Source organism: Neofelis nebulosa, chromosome 7 (assembly GCF_028018385.1).
Source record: "Neofelis nebulosa isolate mNeoNeb1 chromosome 7, mNeoNeb1.pri, whole genome shotgun sequence".
Classification (NCBI taxonomy): domain Eukaryota; kingdom Metazoa; phylum Chordata; class Mammalia; order Carnivora; family Felidae; genus Neofelis; species Neofelis nebulosa.
The window spans coordinates 41,529,825-41,547,432 of record NC_080788.1 but is presented as its reverse complement, the minus strand read 5'-3'; the positions used below and the strand labels follow the sequence as shown (position 1 = coordinate 41,547,432).

General features: G+C 44.4%; 1 protein-coding gene across 16 annotated transcripts in view; it reads right to left on the bottom strand.

Annotated features, from left to right (window-relative positions):
• Positions 1-1,073: 1,073 nt before the first annotated feature.
• Positions 1,074-17,608, bottom strand: part of CSNK1G1 (casein kinase 1 gamma 1) — a 170,959-nt gene continuing 154,424 nt past the window's right edge. For 5 of the 16 annotated variants that reach the window (XM_058737418.1, XM_058737419.1, XM_058737420.1 and 2 more), the window contains 2 exons: positions 14,666-14,772; positions 8,674-8,831 (listed from right to left, as the gene is read on the bottom strand). In XM_058737418.1, coding sequence (XP_058593401.1) covers positions 8,732-8,831; positions 14,666-14,772 — 207 coding nt within the window. In that variant the 3' untranslated portion in view covers positions 8,674-8,731. The other 11 variants (XM_058737428.1, XM_058737427.1, XM_058737434.1 and 8 more) reach the window with 4 other exon arrangements.

The window sequence follows — 17,608 nt, the reverse complement described above, 5'->3', positions numbered from 1 at the left end:
AAACAAATCAAGTAGTAATTGAGTAGTAACAAAAAAGCTGGAACCAATCATGCCGATTGACAGTTACTTTGTGGCTATATATATATATATATATATATGTGATTTTATAATTGCACATCATAGTTTTTGTATCATCTACATACATAATGTAGATGTTCATTAGTAGAGCATTATAAAGCTATTCCAAAGCTGTTCCACAGAGTACATCCTAACTTCCTGATGTTCTACCACCTAAGAACCACAGGGATACAGGAACCAGTATGTGAGTGATGAATGTCCACGTTCTGCCAGGAATATTTAAAGACCAACAGGGGCTGCCTGGGTGACTCAGTTGGCTCAGGTCCTGATCCCAGGGTCATGGGATTAGAGCCCAACATCGGGCTCTACACTCAGTGTGGAGCCTAAGATTCTCTTTCTCTCGGGGAGGGGGTGGGGTGGGGTGGGGCACCTGGGTGGGTGGCTTAGTTGGTTGAGCATCCGACTTCCGATCAGGTCATGATCTTGTGGCTCGTGAGTTCAAGCCTGGCATTGGGCTCTGTGCTGACAGCTCAGCCTGGAGCCTGTTTCAGATTCTGTGTCTCTCTGCCCCTCCCCTGCTCACTCTCTCTCAAAAATAAGCATTCAAAAAAGATTCTTTCCCCATCTGCCCCTCTCCCCAGCTCATGCTCTCTCTAAAATTAAAAAAAAAATGGGGGCACCTGGGTGGCCCAGTTGGTTAAGCATCCAACTCTTGGGTTTTGAAAGTTTGTTGGGTTTGAGCCCTGCATGGGGCTCCATGCTGACAGGGCAGAGCCTGCTTGAGATTCTCTCTCTCTTCCTTTGCCCCTCCCCTGCTCATGCTCTGGTTCTCAAATCAACAAATAAACTTAGAAATAAATAAACAGAAATAAAGTGACCAGCAGGAGAGAGCAATGTTCAACCCAAAGGAATGAAGCAAGAATGCCAAAGTATCAAGCATTATTTTCATTCACTAGAGCCCTGAATCCTATCAAAGTAATCCTAGCTGGATTCTTAGTTACAAACGAGCCAGGGGAATTTAAAACCAGACAAACCAACCAACTAACCAAACAAAATTAGTCAAGAAAGGTAAGACATTTTATTTTACATACAAAAAGGGTGCAAACTGAGTCCTTTCCTCCCCAAATTAGGGAAGAGGTATACTTAAAGATCACATTTGTGTTTTTCCATGGTGCCCTAGGAAATGGGCTACTCTGAGATAACACATCAAGACCCATTTTCCGTTTTCTCCAAAGGCGGCTTACTTCCTCTGCAGAGGAGTTTTTCCTAATGGTGTACAAATCTCTCTCCCAGAGGAACCATTTCAAATACACTTGAAATAAACATTCATGTTAAAAAATACTACAAATTTCATTTTCACAGCTGAGCTTTGTGACCAGTGCCGGGGTTTATGAAACAATAACACATATCTAAAATAAAACAAAAAGTTAAAAAAAAAAAAAAAGGCATTTAACAATAAATCAGACACATCCACACAGCATTTAAAACTGATTTCCACAGCTGATTTATACATTATCTAGTCTTAAAAAATTGCAATCAACATCCCAACATCTTTTTAAAAGTACAATGGGCAAAGATTAAAGAAACAGACAAAATAATAATATAATAAATTAGAGCATGTAATATATCCAATGGGAATTGATGAATCAACATTATTTTCCATTGGGGGGTTATAATATTTTTGGTTTCATCTCTATCTTTTCTGCTGTTTACTTTTCTGCTTGATAAATGGGGCTCATTCCCAGAGCCAGCCTGCTGTGACACTAGTTTGAGAAGCTCAATTGTTACTTGTTTACTTCCGAGGATATTCATAAACACATGGTCTCAGCAGCCTGGCCTGTGAGTCTTTATGGAAGTGAAATGCACAGATGAGACCACGTGCGCATGCACGCACATATACACACACACAGGCATACAAGCGCAACCACACACCCATCTGTAAATAGATTTCCCCCCAAAGAAATGGCTCATCTCTCCTGAGACATTCCTAACAGATTGATAAACCTCTTACAAAAGCTTTCAGTGCAAGGGCTGGCCTGGGATTTGGTCTGGAGCTCATGAAGAGGAACACTGAAAATGTCTCACCTGCCCTGAAAGAGGGGGTTTGCAGGGAAGAGGCAGTCAGAACAGCTGTTTTCCTGTGTGTGCTGTTGGGATGACTGCACTGCACCCCCCTTTATTACCAAGGATAACCCTCTGCTCTGAGACTCTGAAGGTGGTGATGGCACCGGAAATAAGATTGCGAGGAGTAAAAGAAAAGCGACAAAAGAAATTCTGTCCACAGAACTGAGGTTTCTTTATAACATCAAGTTTGGTAACAAAACTAGAAATATATGGAGTACATGTTCACTTTTTCCTTTGTAAGCTGATCTACAAATACTGGAGTGGACTTCCTGGTTGCTTTTTGAGGAAATTTGTCAACTACTACAGTCTATATCCAGGGAACCTACTTACTATTTTTGAATACAGTGGAGAAACCTATTCTTTTGCACTCAGTCACCTGCAAAAGGAGTTATGAGAAACATTTTTTTTAAGACTGCTTAATTGATCAAAGACTTCCAAGATTTCTTATTTGTGGCTAAAACACTGCTCAAACTCTGCAAACCCTCAGAAGGGCCATAGTTTCCTCTCTTCTTTATTCAGAAACAAAGCCACCCCTCCGCTGCCTCCCTCCCCCCACCCCCAAAACAATAAAACCATAGGAATCCCATTTTGATTCCTGCCAACCCGTCATAGGGAAGACTGGGAATCACTGGCCATCAATTTCCAGACAGGGCTTTCCTGGAGGCCCGGAGTTGCCAAAACAAGAGCCCCCAAAACAAGTGCCTGGTGCTTATATATGGCCAATCCAGATGGGGTGCCTCGTTATCCTGGCTCCCTAAGGGTTGCTGGAATTCATCTGCCCACATTGGGGCAATGGCGGGGACAGTGGCAGTGGACTGGCAAAGGCAATGTTGGCTGTATGGCGCTGTAAGCTCCCAATCTGAGTAATTTGAGCCCTAATGTGGCTGACGCTGGAGACGACACTGTCAGGGCAATTCACTGGGAATGGAAAACTGGTTTCAGTATGAAAATGGAGGTGACTGGGACACACAGGAGGCATGTGGAATTGGGAGAGATGCATCAAAAGATCAAGTTCCTTTGAGATGCTTTCTATGCTGTCATGGAAGTACTTATTTTTGAGAAACATCAGCCATGCTTGCTGACAGGGGCAATTAATTCTATCTTTTGCATACAAAAAAGTTAAGGCTATGATCTTTAGTAACCAATCTGACATACATTTACCATCACTGCCTATTTCTGACATTAAAGGAGGTTACTAACACGGAGAATCAACAATGAATATGCACTATCAGTGTCCATTTCCAGTGCACTAAGCTGGGATATAGAGGTGATGGACCCTCTTCTGGCTAATGGCAGAGGTGATTTCTTTGTACCTGGAATTCATGCAGATAAAACAGGCAAATCAACATTTCTACTGAAAAGCCCAGGATTCTGCTGTCCCCTGTTGCCTCTGCGTTCCAGAGTGAAATGGAGCTTTAACTGGAGGTTAGCCTAGTCACTTGACTTGTACCTTCTTAGACCCTGTTTACTTCTAGACAGACCCAATATAGCAGAATGTTCACTAAGGCTGTCAGGAAAGTACACTGGCTGCTGGCACACTGCCCACCCTTGCAGAGTCCAGAGTGAGACCACTGGGAAATGCCAAGGTGTGTGTAAGTGATCAACCTTTGGCTGCTTGATTGCACAGACATACGTCATCCTCTGGTCATAAGAGAAGGACCGCTTGTGCCTTGGTGGATTCCTGGCCTGCGTGCCTTAATCTGCTCAGGATGCAATACCTGAGGACCGTAGGGCTTGGGAGACGTCCTCCTAATGGCATACTATTAAGAATATTTTGAGTGAACGCTGCTAGTACTTACTGCTAACTCAGAAGCAACTGCACCAATCCCAAAGAAAAAGATCCTTAGGCACCATGCTGTGAAATGGAGAAAGTTCCAAAACTATAGTGAGTGGATTTGGGTGGGTGGTGGGTGGAGGGACTGCCCAACCTCAGGGACCCGGCTGAGGCACAGAACTAAGCAACTATAGCAACAGGGTTGAAGAGGGAGCCCTGATGTGCTGGTGGGGATGGAACTGATGGCCAAATTATTCCTCAGGTAGTCTTTTTATTTACTTAATTTTCAGGAAGATCACAATAGAATCTCTCAGAGGCCTGGGACCACCTTGGAGTGCTAATGGCCTTGGAAGAATCACCATTACTCTACATGCCAGAGGGACGTGGGGCTCTTTGCCTTTGTTATGAAAAGCAGATACCTAGTAAGAGATTTTCTGGGGGGGGGGGGGTGGTGCAGAGAATGAGAACAGTGCATTAGGAAGGACCCCCCATTTAACCCTTCAAGAGCTAGCCTTTAAAACATTTAAGACCAAAAAAAGTCACAAACTCAGCTGCAGGGGGGCTTGCCCTGAGCCAAGCTGGTCAATGCCTTTGCTTTTTTGTGGAAGCAGAGGTGGGAGGCACTTAGTGGGGTGTGGAGTGCCAGGATGCTAGAGGCTTTGTCACTACTTCCCCTTGCCATCCCTTGAGAGGCAAGGTTTTTTTCTACACAGGGAAAAGGAAGTTAAAGTTTCTATACAGGAAGTTAGAGTTGCCCAAACGCCAATTGAGAAACTGTACATTTCTGTGATGGTGCCTTAACCACTAGGTATTATCAAGGAAGCAAACCTCAATATTCAAAACCCTTGTGGAAAAGGGATGTGACACTGTGTCTCCCAGCCACTCTGTTTTGTATACAGGAAAATTTCTTTTAAAGAAATGAAAGATTACAGTCCTTACATGAGCTGAGCAGGTTTGAAGCCAGTAAAATGGTATTTCCTAGCCAAGGCCCGATGGAAGAGGTAAAGCCCAGTAACTCTGACCCATGCCACTGTTGCTATCTCTGCTCCATGTAAGATACATCAAGGGACTTGTCAGGAAATGCCAACTACCAGAAAGTATCCCCACATCCTCCAGTCCAAAACACGGCCCTCCATCTCAAGCCAGAGGCAATGATTTCGGAGTTCCCAAAACCACCAGACTAAGTCACCAGCCACTGTCCTCCTTGGTGAGTTAGCTCTCTCTACTCCCAGATACAAGGCCTTGTTCCCTAATGTAAGTGGTTCTTTCTCCTCTATCACATCTGGAAAGAGGTCACTGTTTACATAAGCCACTGAACTCAAATGAAAATTGAGCACAGTAAGATTAACTCCATACATTACTTTCCAAGCAGTGAACGAAGAACCAAGACTCTTCATGGTAGTAGATCAGGTGGCTAACCCACATGGGGAGGCAGACAGTGGACTGGGGAAAACACGCTCTAGGTACATGGCCATCTTATCTGGAAGGAGTCTATATCCAAATGAGAAGATAATTTCAGGCCTTTCATTTCAGTATCCTTTCCCTTGGAATTTTCCAGCACCAGCCAATCTTATCTTCCTGTTCATACAGCCCCACGTGCTCAGTCCTAAGCATGCTGCTGTGGACCTGCTGGGAGATCTGCAGGTGCTTGGTTCCTGGTAAGGCAGACCAGCCCAAATGCTATCACTCAGCTATCGGGGCAGACAGTACACAATGATTTTATTTCCTGGCCCTATGATGCCAAATCCTGAGGTTCTTCTGGCAGTTGGAAGGCGGGTTCACTTAGTCCTCCTCTTCTTGTCCACTAGTGGCAATATGGCGGTGGCCATTTCATCACTAATTTTGTCCCCCAAGTCACTAAGAAAGTCACATGGCTATTTAGTTGGAAGTCCCTGGCAGTGGAGGAAACTGGTATTTCCAATTTTTTTGTCAAGCATCTCCTTCTCCTGGTCAGTCTGGCTTGGCTGGCTCATCCCATGTGCTGGAGAGCTAGGCGGTCCAAACTGTAGGCTGATGAGGTCAAGAGGCTCTGGTAGGGACATTCTTCAGCAGCTGAGAAGATGAATGAATATTCAAGTATGTTTCTTTGCCAACCTGAGTGTTTACTCAGAATGACAAGAGTTTGGCTTCTTCTCTTTTGGGTGCTGCAGACCCAACTTTTTCCATTGAGAATGTCCTCTGGACCCATGTTCTCTCTGAATGGCTTGGCTGGCCCCATCCCCCTCAAAACAGAAAAAAGTAAAACTCCCAATATAACCAGACACAATATGCATCTGCCATGTTTTTTGTTTAAAAAAAAACAAAACTAAAAGTGCAATAAAGTCAGTTTTTTCCTTTGCTCAGAACAATTTGCATTGTCCTACTACCGTCTGGAGAACAGAGCTCGCTTGTCAAGAGAGCGAAAAATGCCAACGCGCAGGGACAGTAGACTGCAGATTTCTCACAGCTTGTGTCCGACAGTGTAACTTGACAGGAGGGAGGGTGGCAAGAACCTGCACCCCGTGGCCAGCTGGGGATGGAGGCTGCAGAGGCACAGAGGACGGAGCCATACTGCCAGGCACACCTGGTAGGTGGAGAACGTTCTTCTCCTGCCAGGCCTGCCATCTTCCCCCTGCCTTCTTGACCGCACCCCCAGCCTCTTAAGCTCCTTCAGCAGACAAAGCCTTTAACTCACTAGCTTTTATGCTGGAGAGGGTTGAGGGTGGGGCAAGAACCGGGAGTAAACTACGGGAGGGAAGAGAATAGTAGTCCTTGAGTTTTTGTGAATGACACCTTCACTGTAAACAATAGGAAGGAGAGTCAACCAGGCAGCCCCGAGGGCAAGCAGTGGAGGAGCTGCAGCTCTGGGACCTGCTCAGAGCTGTAGGCAGGCGGGGATGGCCACTGACCCACTGGGCCCTGGCTGCCTGCACTGGCTCCTTCTGGGGGCATCTGTTTTCTTCTTTTTGGTTTGGACCTCCACCCTCCCCCATAGAGGAGTCCCTTCCAATGAAAAATGGCAGGAGCTGCGGGTGCAATTGAGTTAGAGTCCCCAGGGCCTGAGGACTCCTGGGAGGCACTGGTCACTTGTGGCGCTGGGCAGTCTTCTTCCTTTTCCTCTTAAAGAAACAGCAGCACCTGGAGTACAAGGAACATTGCAAGTCAGTGTGGAAGGCTTACAGCTTCAGACTTCTGCCTGCTTCTGCTTACTGCCCGGCGGGTGGGGGGCAGTTCCCCCCTGGCACCCACCCACAGGGCCACCCACACCCACCACCTACAGTGCACACACTGGAAGCAGTGGGCAGTGTCTGCCAGGAAAGCCAAAGGAAATAGCTACTTCATTTCAATCTGCTACCAAACTCAATCATCAAAATGATGCAGGCTAGGCAGGGTCCAAACAGGTGTTTTTTGGAAGGCTGAAGGTTTATCATTGAATCCAGATATTTCATCTTTATCTGGAACCAAGGCTGGGGGCTCCTCAGGGCTGCCTAAGACTAGCCTGCATCGTCTGCCCCTTGATACAGAGGGCACAATAATTTAATGCAGCTTCAATGGCCAGTGGATATGGAGCTAAACTGAGACAAATGAATCCCCTACAAAATATGATTGCAATTTTAGCAGGATCTCATGATGCTGCCAATGAAGGATTAAGGATTCTCTCCATCCCATACCCCCATCCCCACCCAGCTACCCGGAGCAAGCAGAAGGAGCCGTGACTCTTAATAAGTACTGTGAGCCTAGATCCCCTGACTGATATCAACACAGCCCACGTTTCATTCAGAAGGGACCAGCGCCACAGCCCAGGAGTTGACCATTGGCAAGCATATGGCTGCAGGGTCCTCGGCTTAGCTACTGAGACCGCTGCTGCCGTGCCAAACAAGGTTAGAGGACTAGCCCTGTGTACGGTGGAGGTTGGGGTCTGCTCCCTTCATCCGCCCTCCACGTGTTGCCCCCTGGACAATAGCCACAGCTCCAGCACAGCCCTAGGCCCAAGCATCCCTTCCTTACTCCTGTCTCTGAAATAGGAAGCAGCTCTTGCTGAGGCATGACTAAGTCCAGAAGGGGGTGATGAGGGCTGTGGCATAGCTGGTGCATAAGACATGTCCTTTCCAGGAAGCTGACACATGGGAAATGAGAATGTGAGGGCCAGAAGGTGTGGATGAGTCAAAGATGCCAGATGGTGGAGAGGAGTCAAGCTGCACACTTGTTGGACCCTTGAAAGGAAAGCTTTTCGGAGAAAACTCTGTCTGGTTCTCTTGCCTAAATCTCTGGGTTTAATGCCAGGGCTGTTCATATGAACATAAAGAACTGGTGCTTACTTCCCATTCTCCTAAGTTCTCCACTGTAGCTAAGATTCTCTCCTTTTTCAGCCAGGCTCCTTGGTATTTTAACACCCAATGGACAAGTTGTTAAAAATTTGGAGAAAGTTTCTTAGAATGTAGAAATAGACATTTATACAAGTAATGACAGCCTTTCCCCATATCTGAATGAATCAAACATGAAAATTTTAGAAATAGGACCTTCTTAAGAGGGTCTTTCAAAAGACTTTCTGAAGATAGGGTGCCTGGGTGGCTCAGTCGGTTAAGCATCCGACTTCAGTTCAGGTCATGATCTCACAGTCTGTGAGTTCGAGCCCCACATCAGGCTCCGTGCTGACAGCTCAGAGCCTGGAGCCTGCTTCGGATTCTGTGTCTCCCTCTCTCTCTGCCCCTCCCCCACTAGCACTCTGTCTCTGTCTCTCAAAAATAAATAACATTAAAAAAAATTAAAAAAGAAAAAAAAGACTTGCCGAAGGTATCAATGACATTTATGAAACACTATTTTTTTCAAGTTTATTTATGTACTCTCTCTCCTCAACATAGGGCTTGAACTCAGGACCCCGAGGTCAAGAACCGCATGCTCTTCTGACTGAGCCAGCCATGAGTCCTGTAAAATACTAAATGGGTATGAATATAGTCACTAAACAAAGTGGCATGTGAATCTGGAGACTGAATAAATTCTTTGAAATAAAAATGACCAATGCTTCTGATTGTTTAAGACAGTCCTCTCCCCAGAGAAGATTTCAAGAAAAAAAAAATGATCTTTTTCTATTATATATGCTTTAGAAAATGAACATTTTCCAAGTTGAAAGTCCTGATATTAATATTAAACAAGGCAAATTAAAACTCATGGGAGCACCAGTATTATACCAGAGTTCCCTATTCCCTGTTAACCAGGATTTTCAGAGACATCATTAACATTTAAGTCAATTTCTATTCTTCTTCTTTTTTTTTTTTTTTTTGGAGGATGCTAAAATGAGGATTTTGTATTTTTAGTAGGTAAGAGCAATCACAAAGAAGTCTGAAATACTGTTTTGGTCCCTTTCAAACTACACTACTCACTTCTCTTTTACCTCCTTCGAGGCAAGTCCTAAGAACTAGTGTCTGCTCGCAAGCACATCATAACCTGACTGCTGAGGCACATCATGCTGAATCTGCCTGACTGGAGGGCAATGTGCGCTACGGTTTAGAGCCCCGGATTAATTTTTGCTAGTTACTGTAGTTAAAGCTTTGGCAGCTTTTCATAGTTGTACCCAAAAGGAAACAGGCCCCACAATCTGCTTTTCGATTCTTTGGTTTCTGTGGTGACTACCAGCAATAGGACCTATTAACCTGGGTCAGACCCCAGACCAAGCCCACCTACTAACTCCACACAAATGTCTAACTCTCCAAAGAGAAGGAAGGTGAGTGATGAACCTTTCTTGTGTCGTAAATATTCTTCTAGTTGATTCTTTGATTGGATGACCAGAAATTCTTAGCATGCTGGAGTCAGAATCAATCCAGTCTCCCTACCCACAAGCCACCAAGTGCTCTTTCTCTAGACCTCTGAGCCATTACCGTTCCCACACTGCTCTCTTGCTATGTCCTGGCTCTCTCCCCTTTTGCTATTTCATTGCCAGGCTTCTCTTCTTTGGTGTACTTTTACATTCTTCCCTTGCTCTAATACCTGTCTCAAGCCCCACAGTATCCATGAAGTCTTTCGTGACCATTCCTGTCCACAGTGACCTCTTGAGGGACAATAACAAGTCTCCTGGAGACCTACTTGTCTTTTCCAGTATATATGTCTTATCTCTACAGCTAGACAGCACCTAAACTTTACGGAGTACCTAAGCTAGATGGTATCTAAGCTCTTGGGTAACCTACGCTTTTGGGGAACCCCCTAGAGTCCCAAGCAGAGTTGGAGGAGCACACAGTGGACCCTGTATTTGCAGTCAGGATTATGTGAGTGACATCTCACAGGAAAAAAATAGACTATGACAATGTCAGATTACACAGACATGTTTGCTAGATAAATAGGTCAAAGATACTCCCCAGTACCATAAGACTACAAATTCTATTTCCATAAAACCTGACTTATCTTCCATATATCCCTATTCCTGGGGAAGCCCCATAGGCAACTTAGCTTAGACCAATGGGGCTCAGAAACTGGTGTCCAACCTAGTCACTGAAGACAAATAGAAACAAGGTAAACACAGAGTCCAGGAGGCTGTTATCACCACATAGAATATGACCCCATGCATGCAGACACTGTGGGGAAATTATAATTCCAGACTGCAACAGACCAACCAGTTCAGGAGCACCTGGAAGGTCACAGGCAACGTCTAAGAAGAAAGCTGGGGAGAGGGCTCTTTCTTGTATCAAGAATGTACTTGACTGAACGCAGATTCTTTAGGGCTCCCCCTTCCACTCAAGGAATCTTTTCCAGGAGTGGAAGAGAAGGGCTCCAATATCTCATTAGCCAGGTCAGCCCTTGGCCCACTAAATGTACTCTTACAGGGAAAAGAAAAGAAAAGAAGAGAAAAGAAAAGACAAGACAATAAACGAAAAACAAACAGAAACCCGCAAAACAACAACAAAATGTCCATTTCTCCCCCCAAGAAGGAGCTCTTTTGGAGACTCATTCTACAGAAGGAAGAACCAGTTGAATCAAAAGAAAAGTCACAGATTTTTCCGAAGCAGCCAGTTAGAGACCAAACCACAGAATGCGGGATCATCTGGTGATAACTGCCCTTGGGGTTGTGAAGAATAATCTAAACAACTGATAGAGTAACCTTGTCCTCCTGCCTCTGTCCCTCTCTGTCTGATAATATCTGGTCTATTAATTTGGGAGACAATTCACTCGGCTAAAAATAGAAAGATAATTTTGGATACTGGGGATATTGTTTTGACAGGAGGAGACAGCAATGAGATGGGTTTGAAAGGAAAGAAGGAACAGATTAATTCCTGGGTGTAGGCCTGCCCCATCCCCACCTTGTGGATCTAGTTCCCCAGTCTGGGTGGCTATGGCACAAGGCGGCGTATGGAAGCCATTCAGTGTTCCTAAGGCATTTTGTTTGGCTTTGCCAATCCCAGCCTAGTCTGGTCCGCTCCCCTATCATGTGGACTGGAGAGAGGGACTCACCACAGGTTGAGCATTTTCAGGCAGCTATAGAGTGTGTAAAGAGAAAAACACAGAAAGGAAGAGAGAGAAAGAGAGAGATATTAGTCCACAGAGGTGAGATGGAAGCGACTCCCTGTGAGCCATGCAAACATGCAGTATGTGTTGGTGTTTCGTTTCTTCCTCTCTCGAGGTAGGGTGAGTAGGCCCAGGTCACTTGGCCCCCACCCTAAGATGGAAGGGGCAGGTGCCTGATAGAAGCATTGAGGAGGGAACTGGATCTCAGTGAGGGGTAAGGTAGAACAGAAAGAGTTGGTGGGAGCCCCACAGCGGGTTTTCCTGGGCAATTTCCGGGAAGATAGCACAAGAAAGAGGAAATGATTCTGCCTGTAAGAATTCAATCAAGCATCAAGTGAGCCATTTTGGTTCCCACACAAAGTCTTACTGTGCAATGTTAAGCTGACCTTCCAACTATTCTGAGGGAAAGACAAGTCCCTAGCCTTTCTATAAGTCCAACATGCCTAACCACAGCAGCTGGCTGGCAGTTAGCTCTTCCTCTAGAGGAGGGAAAAGGCTTCAGCAACACTTTATTTTAGTAGGAGATGAATCAGAGCAAGGAGGGTCACTGCTCTGGACTAAGGTGTAACTGCCAGAAAAGGGCCAAAAATCCCATTCTTGTTAATTCTCAGGAGAAATGAGGTCCACATTTTCTAAGTTATAGCTAAAGTCAGTGAGTAAGCAAAAACTCCATAACAAAAATCAACCAAAAAGCTGCCTTGCCTTACCAATTATATTTAAACAAGGACATGTGTCCCACAGCCAGAAGAAAAGGGCAGTTAGATGTTCACTTTGTAGAAAGAACAAAAACCAAGACCCTGTTATTTCTCTCCTCCTTTATATAAAACAAGCTGGGTGAATCAAATGCTTGGAAATGAAGGTTTCACTTATCTCCTCAGTCTCTGGTTGAATCTTAATATAGGCAACAGCTCTCTTTTTCCCACAAGCAGGCTGCATGGACAAATGGCATCACAGCTGCGTGGAATGAGGGGTTGTTTGGGACGTCTCGTGCTTCTCTAGCTGTGACTTCTTCCCATGAAAATGAGCAGGTGGATTGATGGCTACCCCCTCCTTTCCTCCAAAACACATAGAAGGCCAAGAAAAAAAACCACATGGCCCTGCCAGACAGTTCCCTGGGCAAGATGGATTGGTAGCTCATGAAATCACCAGGGGAATCAGCACACAAAATGCCCTAAGCTTTGAGCTTCTGGAGGACATCTGGTCAAATACACTTGCTCCCTTCTGGTCCATACATTTCAGAAGGCCCAAACCTAGAACTGGTGGCAGTCACAGTAGTCCTTTTTACTGAATGGGGAGACTCTGAACTCTCTTTATCCTAGAGTTTGGATCATACCAGAATAGAAGTCACCACATTGAAATCTCTTTGTGTGAACAGCCCCCTATTTTACACACAGGACACAAACACCACACTCACATACACAATCAGTGTACACATTTACCAAAGTCAAATGAGAGAAATGGGTTCAAAAGATAAACCTGTATAAGGCAAACAATAAGAACAAAACTCTTTGAATCTTGGTATTCACAGTACACTATTAAATCCAGAGCTAAACTTCTAGCCTTCAAAGTAATAGCCACAACATGAATTGGGAGTGAGGTAGGTGGGAATGGGTACAGCCATCTTTCAAGCCCAGACAATGTATGAATCAGAACGTGCCTAGTGCCCTGTTTCCCAACCTTGGCCACACATTTGAATCACCTGACTTTTAAAATTTCCTGATGCTCAAGCCATAATCCTAAATAAACCAGAATCTCTGGGGACAGGATTCAGTCATTTGCATTTTCTAACATACCCAGGTGTTTCCAAAGTGCAGCCAAGGTTGAGAACACTGTGGATAAGAAGTACCATACTGTTTACTTTGGAGAATGAAGTTTTGTCATGGAAGCTGAAGAAACACTGTGAGTACCATTAAAATCTCCAAGGTCCCTGAGAATAGGGAGCATGTTTCCTTACTAAAAATGCTTTCCTCCCAGGATTAAAAACTCTCCCTGCCTTTCTTACTTACCAGAGCCCTATATAAACCAGGAGAGGAGCACCTAAAGCTGCCTATAGTCATCAGGGACTGAGTGACTCGTGCCTGTGAGAGATCATCCAAGTCGTCCTTGGGTGCTTTTTATCTACTGGGCAGGAATCCTCAAAGGATTCCTGTCCTTTCCAAGGAAAGGACCTCTTGGAAGTAAAGTAAACTCATCATATAGATGGGCAGGACAGCAGAGGGGTGGGTGGGGTGGGGGGACAACCATAGAAAGTATAACTGGAGGGAAGAATGCAGGTCTTGACTGGCCTCCCACCACCTTACTCCCAGAGATGTAAGCATGTTCTGGCTTGTATTGAGGCCATCTGGGGGCTCAAGAGAGCATCTAGGACACAGGTATCGCTATTAATATGTTATCTGCCTCTGAGAGGACCGGGATAGCCTGAATATTCTCATTACAGGAAAGGTCATCTGTATCAGGCTTGGCAGCAGTTACTGATTTGTAAAGGACTTCTCTCTCCCTACCTAATGTCTTCTTGGGAGTTTAAATCTGGATTGGAATTTGGGATGGGGCAAAAAGGGGAAGAAGTGATAGAAACGCTGCTTCTGCAGCAGAATTGGCAATCATTTCCTGTTATACTCTATATGCTAAGAGTTTAACCACACGCTATGCAGAGAGCACCTGGGGGCTGGTGGTACAGGCAGGGCAACACGTTCACAGGCAAGAGAGGCAGAAAAGGAAGTAGAGTCACCTCCTTCCCATCTTGGGAACATTGTGATTTCCTCTCCTCCCAAGGCCCTTTTACTCACAGGTGTAGAGACTATCTTGCCTGACTTATTGGAGTCTCTCGGAATCCAGAATCATTTTAAGTGAGAACAAAATGGCCCTGAAGCCCTCGCTCTAGGGCTGTACATGCAGAGTTGTTAGCCAAGAACCAGAAATCAAATGCTGTTCAGTGTGGCCCATGATTTACATAAGCAGATTGTTTTCTGTATCCCGGAGGGACCCAAGAGGCTCATGACTACTATCTGTTCTAGCTCTTATACCATGATTCTTTTGGTTCACTAGGCCTTTTGCCTGATGTGGACTAGAACAATGTGATGGTCTTCCCAGAAATCACAGCTAAAGAAGGGCAGAAGCAGCCTTAGGGTACCATGCAAAAAATAAAATGGTCAAAGGAAGAAAGCTGAGGACACAAGCATGAGGAATCCAGTCTGAGATGAGCAGCACATGGAGAAGAAGAGACAAAGAAGATTTTTCAACCTAGGACTCAAGAGCCCCCTCGAAAGATGAACGTACTTAGCTTCCTCGACTACCTCCACCTCGGCGTGAGCTGTGATTGGTGCATTGGAGTGGGCTCCTGTGGGGTCATCGACATTCAGCTCTCCATTGGTTGAGCTAACCACCTGAAACAGAAAGACGGAGTGTGATAGACACCATGGCAATAGGGGCTTCCTGCCAGCACCAGAGAGGGTCTCTAAGGGAGTCTTAGTCTGCAGTTTAGGTACTGACCAGGCAGTGTCTGGAATGCTGGTTTTCCTGGGCTGAGGGTCCAAATGTCCTAATTTAGGTAAGGTTCCCAGCCCCACGTCATGTGAGAACACAAAATGCAATGATGTAATCCTGTAAGAACTTCCACACTGAATGCCTACTCTGTGTCAGTGCTCGGCTACACTGTGTGTAAATTTAATCTTCACAAAAAGCCTATGGAATAGGTCATATCACTCTCTTTTATTCTATTTCTCTCAGTTTATTATGCTATAATTATAAATAGACTCAGGGATGATGCTGAAAAAAAGTTCTAAAAAGGAAATCAAGAATGGGCATTAGAGATTATAAGCAAATTCACTTCCCTTCAGAAATTTCTTCATGGCTTTGATCACTGGTTTGAAGTCACTCAAATAACAAGACTGTCACATCCTCTCTGGTGAGAGGACAAACGGTAAGGAAACACTCTTCCTTGGAAGACCAGTCTTATTTCAACAACCTTTATTTCAGGTTCAGTGTCATCCCATTTCTCACTGAAGGCTCACACTCCTGTCATCTGGTTAATATAGACCCGATCAGGCTTCTCTTGCTTGTGCAGCTGCTTCTGTCACCTGGTTTCATTTCCAGCACATGATTCCTGTTTATGTGGGTGCTGGGGAGTGGGAAAAGGGACCCCGCTGGACAAACCTCTCTGCTGTTAAAGACCTTGGCTGAAACATGAGAGAGAACCACAAAATAGGATGAATGGTTCAGATATCATATGCTCTTGGATAAGTAACTTCAGCTATTTGAGACTGTTTCTTACAGGTGGATGTGAAAATTATAGAAGCAAATGTATGAGACAGTATCTGGTACAATACCTGGCACACAATAGTGGAGGTAGCACAGCAAGTAAGGAACGGGCTCTAGATTTAGGCAACCCTGAGTCTGAACCCTAGCTCCACCACTTACTTGCTGTGGGTCCTTGGGCAAGATCCTCAGTCTTTCTGTGCCTGAGCTTCCTAATCCACAAAATGGGGAACCAGTGCTGCTTACCTAATAGGGTTACCGTGCAGACAATCCACAGAAAGTGCTTAGCCCAGTGCCATGGTACATGGTAATGGCTCAGCAAGTGTTCATACTACTGTTGCTCTCCCTCCATTAATGTTTATTCTTACCCCCCTTTAGACCTGGGGTCCTCACCAGCAGCTAATTTGAAGAAAAAAAAAATTTCCTGTGCAGTCAGAAAGAGGAAGGCAGGAGGGTATGTTTAGTATAAGGGATCTTTGGGGGTATTTACTCAAAGAATAAAGGGCACACAAGGTAAACACTACTTACTAGCAGTCTCTACTTACCATTATTTCTAAACCAGAAATATGTATTGTTCTTATTAAGAATACATGCTTAAAAAAAATGAAAACAATGCTTTATGGTTAGTCAAAGAAACCTACAACATTACGTGTGGACTTATCCTAGGAATCTGCTAGTGATCAAATTTAGCACCTCTGATTAATGGAACCACTCAACCTTATTTTTCTCCCGACATAAAACATACTATATAACATTATGTAATATTCTTGCCCAAAACAAGTTTTATCTGAACTTTTGGTATGATGGAAAAAAACTGACAAACCTAAAATGCGGGACATTCTATAGGAAGCAAGCCTGGACTCTTAAAAACTTTACTTTTTCCCTTTAAATACACGGGTGACTGTTACAGATGAGTAGATTAAGCAACTAAGAGATTGAAAGAGACTAAAGGGGCATAACAACTAAATACAAACCTTCATTAGATCCCAGACCCTATAAAATTAATCTTGAGGACAATTGGAAATGCAATATGAATTGTGTATTAGATATTACAGAATTATTATTCTATTTTTTAGGTATGACAATGGTGTTGTTGGTGACATGAGAGAATGTCTTTGTTCTTAGGACATGCCAACTAAAGCATTTTGAGATAAAATACAATGATGTTTACAATTTACTTTCAAACACTTTCGCACACACTCTCCCTCTGCCACCCCCATACTACTACCACAGAATTAAATATGACAAAATCTTAATAATCATTAATTGAGGTCAGGGATATACATGGGTTCATTGGACTACCACCACCACCACCAACTTCTCCATAAATTTGAAAATTTCAAAATGAGAAGGAAAAATACCAGCAAAAACAAAATTTGAGGAGTGAAGGTTTACAGATTAGAGAAGCACAGCTCCTCATGCTAGTGCTGTCCTGTTAACCTCTTCAGGCTACATTTATTTCTTGGGGCACGTTCTGGCTGAACACTGGTGGTCACGCTGGTAAATGTATTCTGTGAGCACAGGGGCTAGAAAAGAAAGCATCGTAAGTTTCTTAAAGCACAATTCCGGAGCTAGGTAAGATGTTAAAGAAAATGTCTTGGCCTCAATGGGTACAACTAAAGCAGGAGTCAACAGGCATCACCACTGCTGACTACTTGGTGACTTTGGGTCATGGTGCCTGTCCACAGTATTTCAAGTGTCTCATGCTCTCTAACTTCTCCTTGCTACAAATTGTCACTTGGCCTATAAGCAATATCCTTGGGCAATCTAAGAAAGAAGAGGTGATCTACATTTTATACACTAGACGTCTTATCTGTTATCAGTGAGTACCTGGTCACTAACTTCTAACTATAACTAAAATATGCTTGCGAATCAGTGGCTACTTATTTAGGTCTTTAGAGCATTCACTTTAGGCTGGAGGTAGTCTGTCAAACCACTGAACAGCTACCTAGATGTGCAATGGAA